A 21,155-nucleotide genomic window follows, 5' to 3' on the forward strand; every position below is an offset into this window, starting at 1 on the left:
AGTTATTTGGAATAGCTACAGAGGAGAGGAAGGAAAGACAGCCGGGCAGAGGTTGGCAACAAGGCAGCAAATTTTATGCAGACACTGGCATTGTTTTATGTGTATTCAAGTGTACAGTGCTTTAGTTCAGTAGGGTGGAAAGGTCTTTAGAGAAAGAAGTGAGACAATTGGCTTAAATCCTGGCATGTAAAGACATGGCCTGCTACCTATCACCCTTCGACTAATGCCCTTCCATTCTGGAGCCCTAGATTACCTTTCTGTTTGACTAATGAAATACGTAAGCACCAGTCCCACTTTATGTCAATGTCCCATTTTTAGTACAAGTGCAGCCTGACCAGAGTACTCGTGTTGCCACTTCCTTTTGCCTTGCCAAATAGATCTCCCCAGAGGGATTTCAGAAGCATCAGCCTGGCTCCAAATCCAGGAAATTTACATTAAAAAAAAAAAAAACCACCCACAAATTGAATTTTTCCAGTGCTCTATATTTAGTTGTTACGTGACATTGAATCAGAAATTGCCTTGCTGCTTGGAATATCTGCGTTTGTTTATGATTTTATTCTTTTGAACTGGACAGCAGCAGCTCCTCTTTTCTGAAATACTCACTCACTCTCTCTCTCTCTCTCTCTCTCTCTCTCTCTCCTGCACCTACCTTTAAATTTGTTATGATACCCTGAAAATATAAACTCCTGTGGGATAAATAAATCTGTCATTTCACTGCAGTCAGCAGAGCTTCCATAATTTAGTCTAGCTTGATGTTCTATCCTGTTTTCTATATTAAGCACTCTTGTCTCCTATTAGCCCCAGGGTGTTTTTTCTTTCTTTCAATTATTATGAAGCTCAGTCAGTGCATCATCTCTTTTCACAATCTTCTAAACATTTCCCTGGGTCAAGATCTTTTGAAATTTTCCCTTAACCCACACAATAACTTACGAGAGCATTTTAGCCATCAGTACAGCTGTGTGGGCTGCCCCTGGCCGAGCAAGTGGGCTAAGAGGGGGAACAAGGGAAATACTTGACTTCATATCCGAAATTCATACAATAAGAAAAGACATGCATCCAGATAAAACTTTCATTATGTAGAGATATCAAATGTTTCAGCAAAGGGAGGAGGAGGAATTCACACGTTGCAGTCCTCCTGTGTCTTCCTTCACATAAAATCATCTTGATGTTCAAGTTGAGTTTGATTCCTGGTGACACACCATGTTTTCCCCCTTTGACAATTAACTCTTAGCAGCAATTGCTCTGGTTTACTCTTTCCTTTTTTTCATGTTGCTTTTCCATTTTCCTGGGATTTTCTGATGATCTCCTGCAAATATTAACCTTAACATTTTTCAGGATTCGCTCAGGGAAGTTAATCAATCACCACCCATTATGACATGCTTTCTTTAGGGATGGAGAATTATTAACATTTTCATTGTTTGTCACTTTTTATTTCCCCACCTAGATATTGTTTCCCCTTTCTCGCATTATTTTCGCCATTTCTGCTGAATACACACTTTCCATACCTGCTGTCCTAATAATCAAATGTTTGCAAACAAGACTCCATAAATCATGGTTTATTATTAGAGAAATTAAACATTTAAAAAAGCAAATTTGAGATTTAACAGAATTTTGGTTCTGAAAATACAAATGAGGTAATTTTATATTTAAATACTAAGTGAATAATTATCTCCTATTCTCTACTTTAAAAAAAAACCCTCCAAAAATATTGAAGGAAATACTGAATAGCAGCAAAATGAAAAATATCTTTTGTTAGGGAGTGAATCAAGCTATCATTCTGAAGTATCTCTGGATTTCTTTAAATATGTTTGGCATGGTAGAATTTTATTTATATGTTTATTTGTTTATTCCGTTTCAAGACTACCTCAATAATAGACAGCTTATAGTACAGGATTAATACATCAGATAAATAACAGCTAAAAGCAAATAAATAAGATTGCATTGCAAAATCCAAACAGATTTTAGGGCATGTTGCTCGCAGGGGATACGCCAATGATGACTAAACTTTTTGGTGCTGAGTGCCCAAAGCATGCGCGTGAAACACGAAAATGCAATGTGAGCACCCCCCACATGCACTCCCCCTGTACATGCACCCCGCCCCATGCATGCATCCCGCCTTCACGCATGCACCCTGCGCATGTGTCCCGTGCATACGGCCTGCCTCGTGAATGCACCCCGCCCCCTGCGTGTGCATCCTCCGCACATGCGCCCCACCCCCCCTCAACCATTTTTGGCTTCCAGGCTAGTGCAGGAGGTTTTCCAGGCCCAACATGGGACATGGGTGTGTGTGCATGCACGCAACCCCCAAAATGCAATGTGAGGGCTCCCCGCACATGTGCATGCATGGCAGGCAGAGACCCAAAGACCAGCTGGCTGGTGGGAGGTGTGTACGCATGCACAGTGAAGCTGGGCTGGGGCAATGGCTGACATGCCCACAGAGAGGGCTTTGTGTGCCACCTGTGGCATGTGTGCCATAGGTTCGCCATTATAGGGATATGCTGTTTTCCACAGAGCAGAACACATCTACCAAGAAGTCACACCTCTTAGGTCCTGCAAGCAAGAATGCTTGCCAGCTTGTCCAGATCTTATTGATTGGGCATGAACACCAGGAAAAGGACAGAAATGAGAACCTAAGCTATAAGGGTCTCTGTGTAGGTGAAAAGCCTTGAATTTTACCCTCAAACCCACCAGTAGCCCAAGGCCACTCACAGAGCAGTAGTGTTATATGAGTGAAACAAGAAGCACTTAACCAGTTGTAGGTTCCATGCAACTTTCAAGAATAGCCAATGTAAAACTCTTAGGTGGACTGCTGGGGGTTCTCAAATCCCACTCCTGGCTGGCTCCGCCCACCCACCCCTCCCCTCCCTGGAGTTCCCACACAGCCAGTTTTGGATGCAGGGCGCATGCGGAGGCTTGGGGAGGGCAAAAAATGAACCTACCAGATGTTCGGGAACTGGCCCATTTCCAGCCTCCAGAGGGCCTCCGGAGCCTGGGGAGGCCGTTTTCACTCTGCCGGAGGCTCAGGGAAAGTTTCCGGAGTCCAGGGAGGGCAGAAATGTCCCCAACTATGGTGCAGGAGGGTGACTAGGCCATGCCCACCTTGGCCACGCCCACCCAGAAACTGGGCAGAGAACTTTTTGCTAAAATTTTTGAAGTCTAGCCCTGATAATACCTATAAAATGAGATGACTACGGCAAGAGTGTCTGTGAGAAGCACCTCCATTTCTTTAAAAGGATGTAACTGAAACACAAGATAGATCTCTGTAAAAGCTGTCCTGGCCATAGATGCCTCCTGCTCTTTGAGCAGGAGCCAAGTATCCAACATGATCTTAAATTTTACACCAGTTCTACCTGGGGAAGTGCCATTCTGCTGAGTATTAAAGAGGGTAAATCACTATGAGTGGCAGTTTCTTGAAACCAAAGCCACTTAGTCTTGGCAGTGTTCTATTCGTATTCTTCTCCATTCAAACACTAATAGCCTGCATGCACTGCAACAGAATTTCCAGTCCAAAATGTCACCGTCCAACCTGGGGACAAGATGTAAAGCTGGATATAATTTGTCTACTTATGATACCTGACCTCATTCAAAATGGATGACTTCACTTATCATGTAGATCATTGGTTGTCAACCTGTAGTCCACAGACCCTTGGGGTGGGGGTGCGATGTCATCACAGGAAGTCCGTGAAGGCTTGAAGAAATATTATGATTTAAATTTTGAGTTAAGTCTTGGTGGTCCTTGGCCCTAACCCACCAAAGGCATTTAAAGGAGGGTGAAGGAAAGGTTGAGAACCAATGACTTAGGTGTTAAATAGGAGTGGAGGGAGTGTTGAGACTTTGGGGATTCAACAGAAGAAGGCGCCTTGGGGTAGATCTCTCCCCATTTACCAATATTGAGTGAAACTGGTCCCAAAGGAGGAGAACCATTGTAAAAAAAAAAGTACCCCTTATTCCCAACCCTCAAAGTCAGTCCAGAAGGATAAGAGCAGTGGTGGGCAGTGGTTAGAGTGTAGTACTGCAGGCTACTTCTGCTGACTGCCAGTTGCCTGCAATTTGGCAGTTCGAATCTCACCAGGTTTAAGATTGACTGAGCCTTCCATCCTTCTGAGGTCAGCAAAATGAAGACCCAGATTGTTGGGGGCAATATGCTTACAGCCTTAGAGAGGGCTGTAAAGCACCGTGAAATGGTATATAAATCTAAATGCTATTGCTATATTATGACGGTATCAGAGGCATACTGAAAGAGTATCAAATGCAGCTAAAACCAGGATGATCATATCATTTCAATCCCAAACTCACCAAAGATTATCAACAAACATGCTGTCTTACTGTTGTACCCAACCCTAAAGCCTGACTGGAAAGGGTCCTTTATCAAAAAGGAAAGATTGAGAACTGGTTAAAAAAAATCCAATGCGACTGAGTCCATCAGTGGCTTCTTGAGGAGGGGCATACCAATATCTCCTTGAAGGTAAACAGAATGACCCCCTCATTCAAACACTTGAAGCAGTTTGCCACCTCCTGGGAAAACTAAGCAGGAGGGACATTGAACTAAAACATAGAAAGCAGCTCTGATATTCCAGACAATCCTTGACATTTGCAGGCTTAAATTCCACTTAGATAATAGAATTGTTCATCCAGGGTGCACTTCTAAATGGATCCATCAGATGCCTATAATATTTTTCACAGCAGCTGTTCTTCAGTTGTTCTTCCACAGCCCTCATGAGAGAGCAGGTTACCTTTAAAAAGGTTCCTTTTTTAAAGGGGAGCTGTCCAGCGCTCCAGCCAATCAGGGGCCTCTCTGTTCCCATACAAAAGAGAGGACCTGAGTGGAAACTACTATTGTCTTGCTGCAACACCAGGAGGGAGGGAGTATCTAATACCCCTCCCCTCTAGGATGGAACATTCTAACGGGTGACGTAGTTACGCAGGTAGTGACGTAGTCACGCAGTCTAACAGGTGACGTAGTCACACAGTCTTTGTGTCGTCCTGCTGGACCTGCGCAGTTCAGTTGGTTGGTTCTCCTCATGCTGGTCGGTTGGACCTGCTGCCTCTCCAAACCAGTCCGATGGAACCCTTTGGAAACTTTCGGAGGCCTTGGCTGGAACTTCCGGAGATGGATCTCCCCGGGCCCCATCGGAATCAGATAAGTCCCCCAACATTTCCAGCTCGGTCTGGGGTTGGTGTGGCTCGGCTTGCAGTGGTGTCGTTGGCATTTGCCAGAGTGGGGAGTTTTCCACTCGTCCCAGGAGTTGATCGATGTGCCTCCTCCAATGTCGTCCGTCCTCAAGCCGGACAGAGTAGGACCGCAGGCCTGAAACACCAATGATGATTGCGGGTATCCACAGGTTCCCTCCCCCCCATGTAATTGTGGGCATAGACCAGGTCACCTATGTTGAAAGTCCAAATTTTGCTCGTGGAATCAGGGGGTGTCTCCAATGAGCAGTTGGGGTGTAGCTGGTCTAGGTGAGACCTGAGCCGGCGCCCCATGAGGAGTTTGGCCGGGCTTCTGCAGTGGTGGCGCTGGGTGTGTTGTGCTGTATAAGCAGGTAGTGGTCTATTTGCGTTTGCCAGTCGCCTGGGCCCATTCTGTTTAGGGCTTCCTTGGTAGACCTTACCATCCGTTCCGCCTGGCCATTTGACACTGGATGGAACGGAGCGACTAGGGCATGTCGGATTCCCTGTGCCGCTAAGAATTCTTCGAATGATTTGGCTGTGAATTGTGGGCCGTTATCTGATACCAGCACATCGGGAAATCCATGGTCGCGAATAGCCTGTGTAGCATCTTGATGACTGCGTCTGTGATGGTGGATGTCATCAGGGCTACCTCCAGCCACTTTGAGAAAGCGTCCACGATTATGAAGAATGTCTGACCGTGAACTGGGCCAGTGAAATCTATGTAGACCCTGGACCATGATGCTTGGGGTCACTCCCATTCTTTTGCGGGTGCTCTGGGGGAGCTGGTCTGGACTCTTGGCAGGGTGTGCATGTGGCTACCCACTCCTGTATGTCACTGTCCAAATTGGGCCACCAAACATAACTCCTTGCCAATGCTTTCATCCTCACAATTCCTGGGTGACCCATGTGCAGAGCCTCTAACACGGCTACTCGTAGTCACTTGGGAATGGCTACCCTGTCCCCCCACAGTAGACAACCCTTGATGGCTGACAGTTCATCCCACTTTGAATTCAACTCCAACCGACCCCTTAGGCCACTCCCTCCACACCCAGTTCAATATTTGTTTGACGATGGGGTCCTTTGAGGAGTGGTGTGCGACGTCGCTGGAGGAGATGGGGCCCAAGTCTAGCCGGTCGAGCAGCAGTACCACGGCCTCGGGGGTGGGGTTGGCGAGCAGGTCTGGTAGTGGGCATCGGCTTAGCGTGTCAGCATGTCCCAGTGTGGTGTCTGGACGGTGGATGAGCCGGTAGGAATATGCTGCCAGGAAGATAGTCCATCGGGTCATGCGGGGGAAAAGTGATACTGGTGTTGGGCAGTTCCCAGCCAATAGTCCCCAACAGGGGCTTGTGGTCCGTCACCAATTCAAAATCCCTGCCATACAAGTACTCGTGAAACCGCTTGACTCCTGCCACTGCAGCCAGGGCTTCACAGTTCAACTGGCTGTAGTTCTGTTTGGCGGCGGACAATGTCCTCAAGTAAAATGCGATGGGGGCTTCTGTGCCGTTCGGCATCTGATGGCTCAGGACCGTGCCGACGCCGAAAGGAGAGGTGTCGCAGGTCAGCACCAGGGGCAGGGTCTGGCTGTATTGCACCAAGAAAGAGTCCGCTGATAACAGTCCCTTCACGGTGGCGAATGCCTTGGCATCGGTCCTCCCCCATGTCCACTCTGCGTTCTTCACTAGCAGGCGGTGGAGCGGTTCAGCAACTGTCGCTTTCTGCTTGAGGAACACGCTATAAAAGTTAAGGAGTCCTAGGAACACCTGGAGTTCGAACTGATTCCTCGGAGTAGGGGCTTCCCTAGTAGCTCTGATTTTCTGGTTAGTCGGGTGGATCCCAGAGCCATCGATCATGTAGCCCAGAAATTCTACCTTGGGTACATTTATTCTGCACTTTTCCTTTTTTAGGCAGAAGCCCTTGTTCCTGATTTTGTCTAGTACAGCGCGAACTCGTTTTAAAAGTTGCGCTTCGTTTGTGGCAGATACCAATATGTCGTCAAAATAGGGGATGACTCCTGGTATCCCCTGCAAAAGTTGCTCCATAATACTTTGGAACAGCCCAGGGGCATTGCTAATGCCGAATTGCAGGTGGTTACATTTGAACGCCCCCCTGTGCGTTACGATTGTTTGGGCCTCCACAGTGGTGCCATCTACTGGCAGCTGCTGGTATGCATGCACCAAGTCCAGATTTGCAAATATTTTTTCCGGGCCGAGGGAATGCAACAAATGCTGGACTACGGGTACGGGGTACACGCTTTGTTGTAACCCCTTGTTGATTGTGCATTTATAGTTGGCGCACAATCTGATAGACCCATCGGGCTTAACCGGGGTCATGATTGGCGTTTCCCAGCGGGCGTGATCAACTGGTTCGAGGATTCCCTGGCTCACCAGTTTGTCAATTTCTTTATCAATTTTTGATTGGAGGGCAAAAGGCACTCGCCTAGGCTTTAGCCGAATTGGTGCCACGTTTGGGTCTAGGCTAAATGAAATAGGGTCCCCCTTGTACTCACCCAGACCGGAGGCAAAGACATCCTCGAACTCCTTAAATATCGTTTCCGCAGCGTTCGTGATGGCAGTAGCGACTGGTGCTTTTCCCGTCTCGTTCAGGGTGTTTACTTCGGCTACGACCACTCAGGTGCCTTGGCCAATGAGGGGAACCAGGTTCCAGTGGTAATCCCACTGATGGATGTCTGGGCGTCTGAGTCCTTCTGTATGGTCGGGACCGTCTTTTTCAGGACTGACCATGAGATGATTTTTCAGAGACGATCCGGTGTCGATCTCCATCTCACAAGGGGTGTCTTCGAGGAAAACGGTGACCTTTAGTTTTTTGGGGCGGCTGGTTTGGATGTGCCGCACAGGAACCGTGATGTTTGGCTTCCTGATGCGACCCTGGCGTCCCCGGGCCGTCACCGTGAGGTTGGCTATCTGGTCACTGGTTTCTGTCCTCCTGGGAAGCCTCTGGTTTGATCGCTGTCTCCGGTTCGGTCCCTTCTCCGCTCTTTCGGGGTGACTAGTGGCTGCAGGGAACTTGCTGCTCAAATTCTGGCGATGTATCCCCTTCGCTCGCACTGCCGGCATGTCGCGTCTTGGAAATGGCAGGTTGCTCTAGCATGATCGCCTCCGCAGCTGGCACAGGGCAGGCCTGGCGACTTGAATTTCCACGCTGGTGTTTCTACTGTGCATGTGGTAATTGCTTTCCTCGTCGCTCTCGGAGCTCTTGGATTCGATGGTCTTGCGGTGGACACGGGCGCTCTTGGGTGCCTCTGTTTGTGCGTGGAGGCGTTGAAGGGCCTCCATGGACTTGTTCGCTGACTCGGCTGCCCTTGCCTCGTCGAGAGCGATCTGGAGGGAAAGGTTGGATCTCGCCAGCAGCCTCGCCTGTAGAGCCTGGTCTCGGACTCCCATTATGATTCGATCTAAGAGAACATCGTCCAGCTCATGGAATTTGCAATGGGCTGCGGCTTTCCGGAGTGCTGTTATGTACTCATTTATCGACTCGCCTTCCATCTGGTTCCGCATGTTGAAGTGGTATAGCCGAACGTACTTGGACGGCTTCGGGGCATAGTGGGTCTTCAACGTCTGTTGCAATGCGGACCAGGAGACGGCATGCAGCGGCAGCGGCTCGGAGAGGTTTTTGGCGGTCTCCAAAACTTTAGGGCCGCAGTAACCCAGGAATAGGTTCTTTTTCCGGGCCTCCGGGACGCCGCCAAGATCGTTCGCCTCCAGGAAGACCTCGAAACGCAGTAGATGCACGTCCCAATCGTCCGTGGCTGGGTTGAACGGAGGAGGTTGGGCGTAGGTGGCCATTGTGATTCTCTCTGGGTTTGTAATGGTCCTCCTGTTGCCCTCCTGCGCTCCAGGTGGAATGCTGCCTTGTGATCAAGCTCTTTTGTCAGTGAGTTTTGCTCTTTTGTCTGCCTAATTGCCTTCCAATCCCACCTTCGTCGCCAGTGTTAGATCGGGTAATGAAAGGCGCAAAAGGCTAGTGATAACAACAGCTCTTTATTGGTCAGGCATCCACTGAATGCATGGTCAGGCAGCTCCCTTTTTAAAGGGGAGCTGTCCAGCGCTCCAGCCAATCAGGGGCCTCTCTGTTCCCATACAAAAGAGATGACCTGAGTGGAAACTACTATTATCTTGCTGCAACACCAGGGTTGGAGGGAGTATCTAACACAGAACATCTCCAGTAAGTCCAACAGATCAAAGAAGAAGAGAGGCAAATCAGGTGTAATCTTTATTAAGCTGGATTTTATTTCATTTTAGCATTCCATTATTTCTTGATAAGTGGACATGTATGTATATGTGTGTATATGGAGTTTAAGATTTTTTTTTCTTCCATTCAATCAAGCCTGATTCTCAGAGACTATCTGGACAAATCCATGCATTTTTTTTTTGGGGGGGGGGGAGCTTTATCAGAAGAAGTTTGCCCTTGCCTCTTTCCTAGCTGAGAGAAAGTGATTCATTCTAACGACCAGAAAGTGACTACAAGTAGTCCCTGAGTAACAACCGTTCATTTAGTGACTGTTTAAAGTTACAACGGCACTGAAAAAGTGATGTTTTTCGCACTTACAATTATAGCAACCCCAGTCATGTGATCAAAATTAGGTAACTGGCATGTATTTATCCCAGTTGCAGAGTCCCAGTTGCAGGGTATGTGATTACCTTTTGTGACCTTCTGACATGTGTAGTCAATGGGAAAGCCAGATTCACTTAACAACTGTGTTACTAATTTAACAACTGTGATGATTCACTTAACATCTTGGGCAAGAAAGGTTGTAAAATGGGGCAAAATTCACTTAACAACTGTCTTGCTTAAAAATATAAGTTTTGGCCTCAGTTATGATCATACGTTTAGAATTACCTGTAGTCACACAGTTGGCTTCTGCCTAAGGGGAGACCAGAACTCCCAGGGTCCTAGTTTCTAGCCTGATTTAATCACTGCACTTCTCTGATTCCTGAGAAATTTATGAACTAACAAATGTATTTTCTTACATTCATTTAACATTTGTCTGTGAGACCACATACAGAAGAAAATAACAGGGCTCTCCTAGTTAATTTTCTGTTAGAAATTTGGTTTATATACAGTATAGCACTTCAGATCAGAGTGTACAGTCACCATGTGCTTTACTGCTTAAATGTTTAGCTGTAACAGGAAACATGAAACTCTACTTAGAACAAAAAGAATATACTGGTAGACTGTATCCCACAGATCCAAACTTGTAAACACTGCCACCTACTGGCTGAATATTACTGTAATTGTTGCACAAAAACACATTCCGACAACATATTACATCATTTTCGTCTGGAGAAGCTAAGGCCATTCAACATTATGAAGGTGGATTCTTTGTTAAGCATCAGATAAAAGTCAAAGGACAGGCATGAGTTGTCTCATGTTTTATTGCAGTTTTTAAAAACATTCATGAAAAACAAGGTTAATTTTTAAAAATAGTGAATCACTGAAGAGATCTAAAACTTAACTTGGTCTAAAATCAAATAAACAGCTACAAGAACCAGACCTCAGTGAAGTCACCCAAGTTAGGTATCCCTGTTTCACAGATAGGCATTAAAATTGTAGAAATTTCTCTTAAAACATGCTCTGCAAAAAACATTAGTCAAGATGCTTAGAAGCCAAGGAAACCAATCTCAAGCCAGAGAATTCCAAACTCTGAAAATAGTACAAAATACATAATATGGAGCCAGAAAGAAAGAAAGGGGAAAACATCCCAACCTAGCGTTTTTAGAGGCCAGGATCAGGGTCTATCAAAACTTCTCCTTTCCAAATTCCATGATCCATGTTCACAAAGTTTACATGTCTTATGAACCTCTCACCCATTTCAATGCTGTGTGACCAAGAGAATTTCCTGGTGGACTGGGAAGCAGTCCTGCATTCTATTACAGCCATGGAAGCTGCACACTTGGCTAAGGGTCAGGGTCTGGTCCAAATGCTTTCCTTCTTACAGTAGACACTTTTAAGTGAAAAGCCAGTTCTTCTAAGCCAGACTTTCCAAGCTTAGGTCACTCTTAATTTTGCCTGTCCCTACATCCTCCCTGAACATTGGCTGTACTAGCTGCAGTTATAAACAGTGGGAGGAATCCATTTGAAGAATAGTAAATCCAGAACTAAGTCACTCTGATTATCAGTGTAGGACCAGACGTGTATTCCCATGTTTCTTCTAACATTTCTGGTCCTGCATCTGAGTTACAGCTGCCCTTCAGTGGTACAAAAAACTGTTAGTGGTCCATCAATAGAAATGATTACTACAAAATACCATCCAAGATTATCTGATATCCCCTAGAATTTGTGCCATTTTTTCTCTCTACAAGACGCGGAGGTACTAACCTGCATGTCCAACTTTGAAATACATAAAATTGAACTAGGATTTAATGTTCTGGGGTGTGAGTGTGCTTTCTCCTCTGATTTCTTATTTGGTACAACCAAGCCAGGGCCAATGAAAAGAAACCAAAACAGCAATTTTGGCTCAACAAAGCTGGAAGTGAGACTGTCACAAACAAGCGGTCCTTGCAGAGAATAAAGGATGGAACATTTCCCAAGGCTGTTCTATGAATATCTTAATAGGATGTACTAAATGCAAATATAAATGGCAAACAGTATAACGAGCATCCAACGTTGCATGTATGCTTCATGTAAAACCAATCAGCTTTGCTCAAATTAATCTGCAGATGCTGCTTTCTACAGTATTCTGATTTTCAGCTCCCATAAGAAAACATGAGGAGGAATCAATTACAGAGACTGAGGCCCAGAGAGTGGCATATACTGGGCATTTGCCAGGACACCTAAGAATGTTACAGAGTCTTTATTAACCAGCTGCAAGACAGGACTTTGGTCAACAGAAATTAACATCATGTACTGGTTTCTGTGTTAACATGTCCCAAGTCAATATCAGAGCCAGCCAGAGCTGAAAAGATGCATTAATGTCCACCTTGGGCATCTATTGGCTTCAGTTCCATGTTCTCAGTCTGGGTCGCCAACTATTTTGTGACTACTTCCAATATGGTATCATGATTGTCCTCGAACCTCACTTTGACAGCTTAACAGTCCACGTGTCGCGTATGGTTGTTTCCATTCACAGCCCATGCAAAATGAAGCATTACCTTTTACTCCGAGGCAAAAAATATCAAGTCACATGTCTGTTATTCCAGGCTTAAATTGAGACAGTACAGGAGAGAGTAGAGAGACAGGCCCTTTGCCTTTACTTGTCAGCTAGAATACTGACAAAAATAAAGGAACTCTGTCATGCAGGAAAAGGCTAACTTTTATGCCCCAAAAGAAATGCAGCTGATGTGACTTCTCCATACAAATTCCTCCAGCCTAGTCTTCTACACGGTATCGACATTTAAATCATAACTTACATCATTAGAGCTTGGTGGAAAATGTATTGAAGATTCTACAGAAGGGACTTCATTATCTGTCCTGACGGTGTTTGGGTCAATCAATGTAGCCTAGAAAACAAACCACATTAGTCTTGTCTCCCTTCTAGGTTTTTGCACATTCATTTGAGGAACTCATTTTCTCCCCCACCCCCAAACATCAAAACTCAACCGATCGGATCATTTTTAAAAGGTATTTTCATTTTCTGACCTCATTCCCTCTCAGATTAATTCTGTTTAATTCCCATTCATCTGTCCATCCTAGCTACAATATGCCATTGTTTTCATCAAAACCTGACACACAATGACTGATACACTTTAATCAGAATCAGAAACGTTAACAATAACCTAACTCTAATTCACAGATGTAGCTGCAATTATAATTTGGGTATGAAATCTCACCTCATTGGAGTCAGAACGGGTCGCCCGGCACCAAAAATATGCAGTTGCCGATGCAATGCACAATTCCACAATGGTGAATGTCAACAGCACAATGGTGATCCGATTGCCTGTCTTTTCCCCAATGGAAACAATGATATAAGCCGATTAGCAAATGGGAATCTATCCACTTACTTCTCTTGGAGGCTGCCTTAGTCCATATAATTCTTTGTTCTGTTCCCAGGGTCCCACTTCATGCCTTGGAGCCCCAGGACTCCTGCAGACATCTCCTACTGGGTCTCATTGGTTTTGTCCTACCTCTGTACTTCTAGGTCCATTTAATTTCAAAACCATAAATGTTGCTATAATACAGTGGACTTGCAGCAGCATCTTCATTTCTAAAAAAAATGTTTCTGTATCTCAAATGGTCCTATAAACTATTCTTAGAAAATAGTGATGAGCAGCAGCAGAAGTCCAGAGACGGCTGAGCTGCTTAAAAGGGGGCAAAAGTGATTGGGGGAAAGAAGGCAAAAGTAATTGGGGGAGAAGAGAAGTCCTCTAGAAAGAGGGTTGGGAGAAAATGTCACATTTGGATAAAAGAGCTCTGTCCCTCAGCCCTTTACAAGAGCTCCCCAAAGACCAAATGTCCCCTTCAGATTTAAAAGGTGCAAGACTCCTTCTCTAGTCTTTGTGAACATAAGCCTTTTCAAAGTGAACATAGTTGAATATTCAACGTTTAAACTGGGCCATATCCATTATCTTCTGCATTGTGATGAAATTATCAGATGATCCTGAGGACACCTTACTCCAATTCACACTTGAGAGCCAATCCAGAAGTAAAAGTAGGTGTCATGCTAAGGAAATCATGCCTAATAGTATAGTCCAGGGGTGTCAAACTCGCGTTGTCACATTGTTGTCACATGACATATCATGATTTCCCTCCTTTGCTAAACTGGGGGTGGGCGTGGCCAATGTGTGACGCATCCAGCTTGTGGGCTGAGAGTTTGAAACCCCTGGTATAGTCTTAACACTAGAGAAGGGTGGTGCTGAAACCTGGCTAATCATAGCTTGAACCGAGTTACCAGTTTGGACTCGAGTATCTTCATCTGGGTTTCAGATGTGCTGGATATAAATGATTGACTGCCCACATGAAATGTTCTTCAGTTGTATACATCCTTATACTTTGATGTTTTCCTTCTCAAATATACAATAAGTACTAGACCATAAACTCTTCTAATTCCTTTGCTAATGTCAGATACACTAGGTCTGAACCTTTGACACTTACCATCACTAGTAAATACTCGTAGTTATCATCTGAATGAAATGGCGCATTTATGCTCAGGTCTACTATAAAAGCCAATATTCCAAGTAACGCAAAAATGGCACTGATGATATTCATGGCTTGTGAGCCTTTTACCTAAAAGACACAAACATTGAATGTTAGGTTATCACAGCAAGAACAATTTTTACTGTTTTGAGATTTAGGACAACCTTACCCAATCAGGTGTCATGCAGATGGGTTGGGACTATAGCTTGGAGGAAGAAGGTCCTCTAGTGACTTAAAGCATCTTCTAGCATCATCAATCATTGTATTACTGATTATATTCAAAGTCATAATAATGATTTAGTGATTCCAGATGTTCAAAGTAGTAGAGGGACAAATGTTTCAAAATCTCCAGAGCAAATAGCTGGGAACTTGGGAATTGTAATCCAACATGTTGGGAGATAACAAGGATAGTAAAGGAAGCACTGATGATGTTACCTAGTTTGGATAATGAAACATCTGCTAGAAAACAACCAAGCTCAGAGACCATCAAAGACCCTTCATAGTGAATGCTGATTTAGAATATTAATACATAGGAAGAACTACTTCAGCTCTAGTTCTGCTTCTCATATCTTTGGAAATTCAACATTTTCATAGAGAATTAGAAAGTTTCAAGTAGGGTTGCCTCCTACAGATTTTGGTTAGACTGGAGACAGAAATGTTTTAGAGAGGTGAAGGTGATGACAGAGATACCATTTTCAGTGTTGAGCACTCTAATCTCTTTGGTCCTACTCTCACCTTTGTTTGAAATAGGTACAATACTCCCCGCACAATCTATACACCCAGCTGCAAAATCAGCAGTACAATAAGATGGCATATAGTGTTACATACTGACAAACAGTATGGTAGTTTCCACCAAGGTCCTCTGTTCCGGTAGGATCAATATTCAAATCTGATTGGTTGAAAGGTCTGACAGCTCCCTATAAAAGGGCTGCTGCCAGACAGAGTCTTTGCTGGATTGTACATAGTTGTCACTTAATAAAGAGCTGTTTGTTGCTGAAGCCTGAGTCTGCCTCATCCATTCACCCTATCTAACACTGGCGACAAGGATGGGATTGGAAGGCAACTAGGCACCAAAAGAGCAAATACAATCCAGCGATCCAATCCAGCCCGGAGCAAAGCGCAGCATTGAGCAGCCATTTTGAAGCGGCTAATTCAAATCTGCTTGCCAAGACAAGATGACTACACACGCCCCACCAGCTCCATATGACCCAGCCACTGAGCACTGGGACTCATATACGATGAGGTTCAAATGCTTCCTTGAAACCAACGACCTCCTGGGCCTGTCCGAAGGCCGGAAGAAAGCAATGTTCCTGACCAACTGCAGACCAGACGTGTTCAAGACAGCTAAAGACTTGTCCAAACCAACGCCGATCCAGTCGGTCACTTGGTCAGTCCTACAATAGATGCTGCGGACACACAACGCTCCTAGACTGTCTAAATACATGCGGAGGCATGAATTCAACCTCCACAACCAGTAGGAAGGAGAAACAACCAATCAATATGTTGCTGCACTTCAGAAGGCTGCAGATTACTGCAAGTTCAGGGACTTATATGAACTCTTGCTAGACAGAATTATTTGTGGTGTTCGAGACATTAGTTTACAGAGGAGGTTGCTCGCCAAAATGAACCTCACTCTACAAATTGCCCTGGACAAAGCCAGGGCTACCAAGTCTTCAACCAAGTCGATGGAGATGCTGCAGAGGCAGAGCAGCCCAAAGAGTGCGCGCAAAACTGCGGAGGTGCATCGTGAGACTACGGAGCCAGAAGCTTCAGACAGCGAGGACTACATCTACCATATGTGCACTGACCGCAAAGAATCGGTGCAGAATTTTGAAATGCATTTCCCGCCTTGTGCCGGCTCTGGAGGCAATTACCAGAGATCAGCTTGCTGTTTCTGGACCCCATCTGCCAGCGCTGCGAACGAAAAGGGCACATTGCCAGGGTCTGCAGAAGCGAGTTCCCTGCAGCACCAAAGCAACCGAAGGGCCAACCTGCATGCCCAAAACCGCCAAGAAGAGACTCATGGCAACCACAGCCAAAACAGTATGGGGCAGAATCCGGCGCAACTTTCCAGACTACCATCAGTCAAGCATGCACGCTGCGGGCTAAAAAGCTGAGGGTCACCATCCTCCTTGAGGGATCTCCATGCTCCATGGAGATTGACACAGGGTCATCACTGACCATTATGTCCTAGGCTACGCTTAAGAAGGCTGTCCCCAACTTGAGGAGGCACAAGCCGAGGCTTCTAGACCTATGCCTGAGCGACTACCATGGGAACCGAATCCTGGTTCTGGGCCAAGGAACTTTCCAAATGCAATTCAAGTCCTTTAATGGACTGCTTCCTGTGACAGTGGTCGGCGGACCCCTGCAGAGCCTCCTAGGCTTAGACTGGTTCGAATCCCTTGGTCTGGGAGTGACTGGAATTAATGCCGTTCATGACGAGAGCATCGAAAAACTCCTTAAGGAGTTCGAGAAAGTCTTTGGCACCATTCTAGGTAAGTATGTGGGGATTCCAATCTCTTTTAATTTGGACCCCAACATAGCCCCTATTAGGCTTAAACCCAGGAAAGTCCCTTTCGCTCTCCACCCCAAAATTGATCTTGAACTGGACAAATTAATTGGCCAGGGAATCCTAGAGCCAGTAGATCATGCACGCTGAGAGATCCCTAAAGTGACCAAGGTCAAGCCTGACAGGTCAGTCTGCATCTGTGTGGATTACAAGTGCACAATAAATAAAGCTTTACAATAAAGCGCTTATCTTGTACCCATTGTACAGCATTTACTACATTCACTAGGCCCCGGAAAAGTATTCACTAAATTGGACATGGCACAGGCATACCAACAGTTGCCTGTAGATGGCGCCACGACAGAGGCACAAACCATTGTGATGCATAGGGGCGCCTTTAAATGCACCTGACTGCAATTCGGTGTTAGTATTGCCCCTGGACTGTTCCAAAGTGTCATGGAATGGCTTTTGCAGGAGATACCAGGAGTTGTCCCCTATTTTGACGATATATTGGTGTCAGCTGCAAATAAGGAGCAACTTTTCAAATGACTTAGGGCTGTTTTGATCAGAATTAGTGAAAAAGGTCTCAATCTTAAAAAAGAAAAATGGCAAATTAATGTGCCAAGAGTTGAATTCTTAGGGTACCTCATCAACAGCTCTGAGAGTCACCCCACAAACAAAAAAATTAAAGCAATCCAGGACGCCCCTACACCTCGCAATCAGACCAGCTCCAGGCATTCCTCAGACTCCTTAACTTCTACAGCATCTTTCTTAAACAGAAATCCACGGTTGCTGAGCCTTTGCATTGGCTCCTCAGCAAGAAGGCGAAATGGACCTGGGGCAGAGCTGAAGCTGCAGCATTTGCCCCGGTGAAAAGATTGCTGTCAGCGGACACGTTCTTGGTCTAGTACAACCAGACTCTGCCACTTGTGTTGACTTGTGATGCTTCTCCGTTCAGCGTTGGGGCCATCCTCAGCCACTACATGCCCAGTGGAACTGAGGCACCCATCACCTACTACTCAAGAATCCTGTCAGCTGCTGAATGGAATTACAGCCAACTGGATCATGAGGCTCTGGCAGCAGTAGCTGTTGTGAAACAGTTCCATGAGTACTTGTATGGCCGTGATTTTGAAATCATCACAGGCCATAAACCACTTCTGTGCCTGCTGGCTGGGGACTGGCCTACTCTGGCATCGCTGTCACTGCAAATGACTTGTTGGACTATTTTCCTCACGGCCTACAGCTACTGCATCATCCATCCACCTGGCACCACATTGGGGCATGCTGACACCCTCAGCCAATGCCCTCTACCAGAACTGCTTGCCGATCCAACCCCTGAGACACCAGTCCTACTCATAGACTGCCTTGAGGCTGCTCAGTCAGGTCGCCCACCACTCAGCTAAAGGCTGGACTTTGAAACAGGTTTTGAACTGGGTGTAGAGGGGGTGGCCCAAGGGACCGGTTGGGCCAGAGTGTAAAATGTTTTTTGTTAAAAGGGACGAACTATCTGTTGTCAATGGTTGTTTACTGTGGGGGGACCGGGTCATTGTTCCAATCAAACTGCGAGTTGCAGTATTAGATGCGTTGCACCTAGGGCATCCGGGAATTGTCTGGATGAAATTTTTGGTCAGGAGTTATGTGTGGTGGCGTAACATAGATAGGGGGATTGAGGAATGGGTGGCTACCTGCACACCATGCCAGGAGTCCAGACCAGCTCCCCCAGAGGTGCCCGCTAAGGAGTGGGAGTGATCTCAGTCACCCTGGTCTAGGGTGCACATTGACTTTGCTGGCCCAGTTCATGGCCAAGTATTCATGTTAGTTGTGGACGCCTACTCAAAATGGTTAGAGATAGTCCTCATGGCCACTACCATGGCAAAAGCAGTCATCAAGGCACTACAGAGACTATTCTCCACTCATGGCCTGCCCGGTGTCTTAGTCTCTGACAACAGGCCCCAATTTACGGCCATGCAACTTAGCTTCACAGGGAATCAGGCATACCCTGGTCGCTCCATTCCATCCGGCTAGTAATGGACAGGTGGAGAGAATGGTGTGATCCACTAAAGAAACCTTATCTAGGATGGGGCCGGGAGATTGGCAAACATGGGTTGATCAAATCCTCCTCATTCAGCACATCATGCCAAGTGCTACTACCGGGAGAAGCCCCTCTGAGCTTCTAATGGGTCACCGGCTAAGATCGCCGTTAGACCGGCTACACCCAAACTACTCTGCCGTGATGCCCCCAGATTCCACCGGCAAAATTAGACACTTTAGCATAGGGAATTGAGTTTATGCCCACAACTACACTGGGGGGGGGGGGGGGCTCTGGATTCCTGACACGGTTGCAGGAATTACCAGACTTCGCTCGTATCAATTGGAGCTCAAGGACGATAGAACTTGGAGGCGGCACATTGACCAACTCCGTGGCCGCCTCTCTCAATCCAACCTTAGGCAACCAGAGGTAACTCCTGCATGAGTTAGCCAAAGCCCTACCCAAAAGGAGCACAAATTCCCTCCTTCCATAGACTTCTCAAGCCCGAAGGTACCGGGGTACTTATCTGGTGAAGTTGCAGGGCCGCAGCGAGTTCCGAGTGAACTGGCTCCAGAAACTCCAGCCGCGCCCTGTGGAAAGTTCCAGGAGCTTCCACCAGGCGAAGCCAGAGAGACAACAGGTCCATCCGACCTGACTGAAGATCCAGTGCTGATTGAACTGCACAGATCTGGGCGAGTCACCAGAAAGCCCGCCTAACTGCGTGAGTACATTACAAGCTGGACGATCCCAACTAAGAGGTGAGGGGTGTTACATACTGACAAACAGTATGGTAGTTTCCACCAAGGTCTTCTGTTCCAGTGGGAACAGTATTCAAATCTGATTGGTTGAAAGGTCTGACAGCTCCCTATAAAAGGGCTGCTGCCAGACAGAGTCTTTGCTGGATTGTACATAGTTGTCACTTAATAAAGAGCTGTTTGTTGCTAAAGCCTGAGTCTGCCTCATCCATTCACCCTATCTAACATATAGTGAAGAATGCTGCCTTCTGTTTCTCAAAAAGCAAACTCAACTTCCAAAGTTTGAGAAGTTCACCAAGAAAGATGAACCAGTGAGTACCCTCAGTCTGAATCTCTTCCGTTTTGGATGTAACTTCCTTTGTGACAACATTAGTCCAAAATCTCCTTAGAAATGTTTGCTGCTCCTTTTTAGAAATATGGTCACTAAGAAAAACTCAGAACCTCTCTATCTCCTCCCCATAGAGGATTACTCAGAGCTAAGTCCCACTGAGTTCTGTGTGGGTATATGCAGAGGCAAAGAACTGCTGCATAGTGGCTACAGATAACAGAGTAACAGAGTTCGAAGGGATCTTTGAGGTCTTCTAGTTCAACACCCTGATCACACAGGGACCCTATACTATTTCAGACAAATGAAATAACAACCATTGAATAACAAATATTCAACTGCACAAGGGCTATCAATAGATACAAACTAAATGCAATCCGTTCTAATCTTGATTGCAGGAAAAACGATTTCAACAATAGAGTAGTAAATGAATGGAACACCCTACCTGATCCTGTTGTTAGTTCCTCTAACCTCCATACCTTTTACCGTAAGCTGTCTACCGTGGACCTTACGCATTTCCTAAGAGATCCCCAAGGGGGCATCCATAAGCGCACCAGCATGCCTACCATCCCTGTCCCGTTTATATGTACTCTTTTTATGTGTTTATGGCTATGTTTTGCTTACTTATATCCATTTATTTGTGCCATTTTTTCATGCATTTTCATACTTGTTTCCTTGTACTTGTTGACAAATAAAATAAATAAATATATAAATAGCTGCCCAACCTATTATTAAATTCCTCTAGTGATGGAACACCCAGCTGAAGGCAAAGTCTAAAATAGAGTTTAATGCCCTGGGCAGAGCATGTTACTTTTGGGAACAATACTTTTGGTTCTAATAACTGGTGTTATACGAAATATTGTACTAAAAGACAGTTAAAATCCTGGAATGGAAAAAGAAACCTCTTCTAAAAATGCAGTGGGTTTTTAATAGGACAAATGAACAATGCCTATGTACTCTAATGACACCTCCACCCCCAGCCTCACCACATGAATATTCTCCTCTAAGAGGTTCACATGCATTTAGTGGGCTTCCAAATCTTCTTAAAGCAGTCATACTTGCTCCTGGGAGGCAATCAACACCATTTGCAGCGACCCTGATGATTAAAAAAAAAATATCTCGCATGCAGTAAGATCATCATACAAACGCCACACTTATGTACTTGTATCCCCACGTCCAGCAGAAGTAAGCTGTGGCATTTGTGTGATGAAGTTGCCACACTTTTGCTCTCTTCATGGATGCAAGTGCAGTTGTTTCAACTAAGATCTTTTCTAGTAT

At 45.7% G+C, this 21,155-nt stretch overlaps 1 protein-coding gene across 3 annotated transcripts in view; it reads right to left on the reverse strand.

Annotated features, from left to right (window-relative positions):
• Positions 1–9,405: 9,405 nt before the first annotated feature.
• LOC309385086 (membrane-spanning 4-domains subfamily A member 12-like) overlaps positions 9,406–21,155 on the reverse strand; it is a 28,588-nt gene continuing 16,838 nt past the window's right edge. For 2 of the 3 annotated variants that reach the window (XM_081939177.1, XM_081939176.1), the window contains 3 exons: positions 14,221–14,352; positions 12,960–13,070; positions 9,406–12,629 (listed from right to left, as the gene is read on the reverse strand). In XM_081939177.1, coding sequence (XP_081795303.1) covers positions 12,507–12,629; positions 12,960–13,070; positions 14,221–14,352 — 366 coding nt within the window. In that variant the 3' untranslated portion in view covers positions 9,406–12,506. The remainder of the gene's footprint in view (positions 12,630–12,959; positions 13,071–14,220; positions 14,353–21,155) is intronic. The other variant, XM_081939178.1, reaches the window with a different exon arrangement.

Source organism: Natrix helvetica (genome assembly GCF_964273705.1).
Source record: "Natrix helvetica genome assembly, chromosome: 1".
Lineage (NCBI taxonomy): Eukaryota > Metazoa > Chordata > Lepidosauria > Squamata > Natricidae > Natrix > Natrix helvetica.